Genomic DNA, 5,476 nt, shown 5'->3' on the forward strand with positions numbered 1-5,476 from the left:
AGAACTGGGCCCCAAAGGGGTTTTTAGGCAGAACAATACTAAGTTGCCGGATACCGGGTGCTGGGGCGGGGACTCGGCTCAGGCGCCTCGTGGCCACCCCAGAGCCGCTGCGCCCCAAGGCCCCGCGCGGCGCCCGCCAGCGCAGGCCGCCAATCAGGCGCGCCGGGCTTGCGCTCCGCCCAATGGCCGCTGAGGTGGGCGGGACTTCCCGCGCCGGTTGCCATGACAAGCGTGGCCTTTCCTTGGCAACGGTGCTGCGGCAGCGGCCGCGCAGGTGAGGCCGCGCCCGGAGCCCCCCTGTCCCTTCCCGGGCTCCGCTCAGCGCCGCTGGCCGAGCTCGTCCGCCGCTGCGCCGAGGGCGGCGAGTCGGCGGGGCGGGGCGGGCCTGCTTCGGGTGCGCGGCCCGCTCAGACCGCGTTCCGCCGCCCCGCACCTCTTGGGCTGTGGCCCCGGGCACGTCTCAGGCTGCGGATGGGTATGGAAGTGGCTCCCGGGGTTTACCAGGTGTCAGCCGGCGGGGGGCTCTGGTCTGCGGAGGTTGTGGTTTGGGACTACCCCGTGTGAGAGCTGGCAGTCTGCTTGACTTGGTGCTTCAGCCAGCGGCTGTACATACTTGGCATAAATGCTTGGTCTGTCGCCTGACGTCGTGTTTGTTTTGCTTTGCCTTTAATATGGGCTCGCCTCTGCCTCCGCTGGGTAGGAGAGGAAGATGCTTTGTTCCGGGTGAGGGAACCAGCGGGAAGACCACGGTGAAATGCTCTGGATCTGTCAGTCAGTGCTGTGCCTCTGTGTTGCCAGAGTCAGGTTGGTAATTAGGCCCAGAGGCACGGTCCAGAGTTTTCCCATATGGTCCTCCCCAGCCGACAAATGCTCAGGGATCTGAGGAGCAAGTGCACAAACGAGACCAAGATGTTCCTGTTAAATGTTACGTACACAGATCCTGTGTCTAAAATACTCCTGCCCTTTGCTTGTCATGTGCTGTTTGAAGCTCTGGCAGATAATAGTGCCCTGGGAAAATCATTTTGGAACTAATCAAGAGTTGTAGTGGCTGATGTATTGTTCTCCCCTCCTCTGTCAAAAGCTGTAGCCTGGCTCAGGGCTTCCCTCCAGCTCCGTTGGTGCTTCTGGGAAGTGCTGTGTTCTTAAAGCCTTGCTTATGGAAAAGGATACATTTTTAAAAATTTGTTTCCATTAATGGTCTGTGAGATAACACTCTCCGTGCGTGGGATGTGAAGGCAGTGTTGAGAAAATGGCCAGTGAGTGAGATAGCGTGATGTTCTCGTAATAGTTTTATTTGCCTCTCGCTTTAATTTAAAGCTTTCTGTCTCTTCCTCGTGTTTGTTTCTGTTGAAGCAGTGTCCTCTGGGCCAAGAAGCAACTCCTCCCGCTGAAGCTGCTCATGTTCACAGAGCTGAGTTCCTCTCAGCTTTGCTGAGCTACAGGCAGCCCCTCTACCCCTTCCTGGGGTCCCTGTGGAAGGACCATGGAAGAGACCGAGGAGGAGAAAAAGGATGAGGCTGATTATAAAAGGCTTCACAGTTTTCCACTGATTAGGGTAAGAAGGGGGATGGATTGCACATTTACCAGTGTCACAGATATGAAACTGCCTTCATTCCTACCAGCCTTCTCCCACTGAGTAGCTGCTGTGAGAACATGGGTACTGATGGTCCTGTGGAGGGATCCTGGTTGTCACTGCTGCTTTCTCCCTATCCTTGACCCCTGTCAGAGAAATCTGTTAACACCAGTGTTCCCCATGTCAGCCAGAGGAAGTCTGGAGCAAAGTGATCCATCTAATAGATTGAGCACACTGCCTTTAGAGCCCTCTCCTCTGTTCTGGATGCACCTTTCTTTTTGTCCTAAGAAAGCTGGAGCAAAAGGTCTTGCTAGCCAGCCAGATAGCAGCAACAGAAGAAAAGGCTGTGTAATTTAGACTTTGTTATGCTTATAGCAATAATTAAGGACCATGGTCCAAGCAGTATTAACATGCTTTCCCTTTATCTTAGAGCAGAAAAACTGACAAATGCCTTGATCTCCTCCTTTAAGCTGTGCTTACTTAGTGCTAGTCTTCGTGTAGGTAGACAAGAATTCCATGTTGGCTGCAACAAGGAATGAATGAATCAATTCTAATGCAATAAACCATTTTCATATTTACTATGTCTAAGCCCCAACTACGGCCAGTGCAAAAGCAAGGGCTACTTACTGTTGTCTTGTGTCCAGCTCTTGTTTTGTTGCGTAGTTCCTCTTGTTTTTTTGCCCTTTCCAGCACTCGGACATGCCGGAGGAGATGCGTGTGGAGACCATGGAGCTGTGTGTCACGGCGTGTGAGAAATTTGCCACCAACAACGAGGTACTAGCCAGATCCCAAAATGGCCAGCCTGCTGTTGATGCAGCTCAGGGGACCTGCAGGAGCAGGGCTAAGGGTGCAGGGCAGGGTGGAGTCAGGTCCTGACATCCTATTACTCTCTTTATGCACTGAGCAAGGGTAGAAGGAATCAAAGAACTTGGCTAGATCTCAGATTCCGTTCCCTTGGTCTGCAAGATTCCATAAGAGCACTTTGCTTTCCTGCAGGAAGCAGAGATTAGTAGTGACCTTACCTCCTTCCTGATCCTACCTTCCTGTGGTGTGCTTCCACTCTGTTCATAAAATGCCCTGTGTTCTGAGGGCTTGGCTCAGAACTGTGTGGAGACTCCTGTTTTGGGGATGAGTACAGGAAAGTCTGCTAAGTATTCCTTCTTGGCTTTAGGACCAAGGATAAAGGGAAAACACACCTTGCTCCATGGGCAGTGCACTGCATGCCCCTACAAAATCTTCCTCTCTCCTTTTTTGGATCAAGCAGGGTGTGATCTGGGAAAAGCAAGCCTTTTAAAAGTCAGCCTAGTTTCAGTGTTTTGGTAATTAGCTGGAGGAAAAAAATGGACTCCTGTAAAAAATAGCCACAGCTTAGTGACCTGAATCTCCTCTTGTGCTCCCCGCACCCAGCATCTAACTCCAGCAGCATCTAAAGCAGAGCTCTTGCTTCAGACTGGGTGAACAACAGAAGGGGTTGCTAGATGCAGTTCTTTAATTTTTCTGGCTGCTGTATTGGAGGCTGCTGAGACCTGTTTTACCCTTGGGTGTACCTCTGGGCAACTCCCTGTTCCTGCAGTGCAGCTGCTATACCTGTTGCTCATGGCTTGAGTAGTCTGTCAAGGGAGAAGACTAGGGGGATGTTTGCATAAAACCTCATTGGTTGCTTTATCTCACCCTATCCTCTCTGCCTTAATGTTCACCAGAGTGCTGCCAAGATGATCAAAGAGACGATGGACAAGAGGTTTGGGTCCTCCTGGCACGTGGTGATTGGGGAAGGTTTTGGCTTTGAGATCACTCACGAGGTGAAGAATCTGCTGTACATGTTCTTTGGTGGCAGCCTGGCCGTGTGCGTCTGGAAGTGTTCCTGACCCCTGTCTGTGTCCCAGACTTGTTGAATACAAGAGATTTGTCCTTCTCTTGACAGGTTTTCTACAATCTGGAGGTGGGGCTTTATTTTTAATAGTTAAATGTCAAGATTTCTCTTTTTCATACTGATGTAACAGTTCCGTAGGATACATATAGTTGGTGCGTGTGTGTGTGTGTGTGTGTGTGTAAACTGGCTAAGCTGTCCTGTCCTAGCTCGTGAGATTTCTCATCTGTCTGTGGCTCTTTCCTTGGTGTTTGAGCCAAAGCAGAAGGGAAGTGGAGGATAGTTAATCTCATGACATGCTGCAGAGCCACACAGCAGCACTAGCAAAGGTCAGCAAAAGAGAAGAGGTGCTATCTAGCCCTATGGTTTTTATAACTCCCACTTGTTCCACATCGTGTTTTTTCTCTTCTACTTTCCCCGCTACCATGCAGTATAGTTCTGACCAGCACCTGTCTTTCATCTCTCTGAATGCTGCTCATACATTCTTTCTCACTCTTAATATGTCCATGCAGACCTGGCAGCACCAAGGGTCTCCCTTCAGGCTGCCCGTGGAGGTGTGAGCCACAGGGAAGCAGTCCCAGCTCGCCCTTCCCTGCTGCTTTTGGGAGCGTACAACAGCTGAGCTGCCTGGGTGTAGGAGGTTGCTATGCAAACTGCCCCCTCCTTTCTCACCCACAGTGCACTGAGACAGCATGAAAACACAGGCGGCTGATGATGCCTGGGGAGTGGGTGAGAGCTCTTTTTAAGGCTCAAATGCCTCCCCGTCAGTTCCTGGGGGTGTTGCAAGTGCTGTGTACTTTCAGCATCTTGTTTGGGGCTGGCAGAGGAAGGAGGCTCCATGTGAAATATAACTTGGTCATCAGAAACCTAATGTCTTTCTGGACTTGCATTCTTTTAGCCTGTTTCATTTTTTAAAGCTGTCGGTGTTGGAGGATGGAATGAACATAACTGTATGTTATGTCTGTGGCTTATTTATATAAATCTGGGGAACTGTGTTTTTACAATAAAAATTTAGCAAAATGTCTGTGTGTGTGTGTTTGTGTAGGAAAAGTAGTTCAAGAAACATGGAAATAAGTACGCAATGGTGTAGCACAGGCAGAGGACAGTGACAGATCTCCATCCTGCAAGTTTTCCGTGTGCCTCTCATCCTCCCTGTTCATTTCCTTTTACCAGTGCAAATCACTGTGCTGAGGCAGGTTGCCAGGCCCACAGTGCTGCTGGACAAATCCCCCAGTCTACGCAGCTCTCTAAGCAGTAGCAGCAAGGGAGCATACCTGTGTCTGCTGGTCAGCTGGTGCGCTTTGGCTCTAATTTTCAGAGTCTCATATTTGTGGCTTCCTTATTTTCAGATTTCCTCTCAGAATGTTGCCAGCTGGCACCTCTAGTGCATAGTTCAAGATGGAAGGATCTCTTTGCCTTAGTGCCTGCAGTGGATCAAGCTGGTGGAGGGTCTTTTACAATTCCTTTTGTTCCTTTTCTGAACCTCATTGTTACACTAGAGATGTCCTTCTTCCATTTCGCGTCAGGAGCTCTTCTATAAGCCATAAATTGGAGTAATATGAAAACAACTGGAAATTATTTCAAATTGGGACTGTGTGTGCTTGGCTGGGACTAATGTCCTCTCACGTAATTCCTCACTGATCAGGTGGAAGGGAGTTGTGAGGTGGGAGGGACACAAAACTACTGTTATAAGGTAGTTAGTACCGTGATACCTGGCCTGTGGTCAGGATTTCTGTGCTGCGTAGAAGAGCCCAAATCCTTTGAGCTGTCTCATGATGGGGTTGCTCTGTCTCGCTCCAGCTGGCTGCCATTACATGAAGATAGTGCTATTGACTGGCACTTTCTGCAGCTGGCAGGTGGAAAAGATTATTCTCTCTTCCACAACTTTCTGTCTCCTCTAGATTCAGAGGAAAATGTAAAGCCAGTGTCTTTGGAATGCCCAACGTTGGAGCATGATGATACCCTTAGCCATACCACAATTGCTTTAATCATGCCTCTTTCAGACTAATGAATAATTAACTGCTGTGTGCATATGC

The 5,476-nt window shown here is 49.9% G+C and overlaps 1 protein-coding gene across 3 annotated transcripts; it reads left to right on the forward strand.

Annotated features, from left to right (window-relative positions):
• Nucleotides 1–259: 259 nt before the first annotated feature.
• On the forward strand, nt 260–4,464 carry DNAL4 (dynein axonemal light chain 4). 3 transcript variants are annotated; one of them, XM_027715264.2, is made up of 4 exons: nt 260–274; nt 1,357–1,555; nt 2,264–2,347; nt 3,274–4,464. In XM_027715264.2, the coding sequence occupies exons 2-4, from the start codon at nt 1,484–1,486 to the stop codon at nt 3,436–3,438; spliced, it is 321 nt and encodes a 106-aa protein (XP_027571065.1). In that variant the 5' UTR covers nt 260–274; nt 1,357–1,483; the 3' UTR covers nt 3,439–4,464. The 3 variants fall into 3 exon arrangements, with proteins under 3 accessions (XP_027571065.1, XP_027571069.1, XP_027571066.1); XM_027715268.2 differs by lacking the exon at nt 260–274 and adding an exon at nt 321–475 and having other exon boundaries at nt 1,354–1,555; XM_027715265.2 differs by lacking the exon at nt 260–274 and adding an exon at nt 321–475.
• The last annotated feature ends 1,012 nt before the right edge of the window (nt 4,465–5,476 follow it).

This window comes from Pipra filicauda, unplaced genomic scaffold (assembly GCF_003945595.2).
Source record: "Pipra filicauda isolate LSUMZ 115617 unplaced genomic scaffold, ASM394559v2 scaffold384_size681814_pilon, whole genome shotgun sequence".
NCBI classification, from domain to species: Eukaryota; Metazoa; Chordata; class Aves; order Passeriformes; family Pipridae; genus Pipra; species Pipra filicauda.

Excerpts from the sequence above, each read along its gene's own strand:
- DNAL4 (XM_027715264.2), top strand. The coding sequence starts at position 1,484 with ATGGAAGAGACCGAGGAGGAGAAAAAGGATGAGGCTGATTATAAAAGG. Across the intron at positions 1,556-2,263 it reads ACAGTTTTCCACTGATTAGG|CACTCGGACATGCCGGAGGA; the intron begins GTAAGAAGGGGG and ends TGCCCTTTCCAG. Across the intron at positions 2,348-3,273 it reads AATTTGCCACCAACAACGAG|AGTGCTGCCAAGATGATCAA; the intron begins GTACTAGCCAGA and ends AATGTTCACCAG.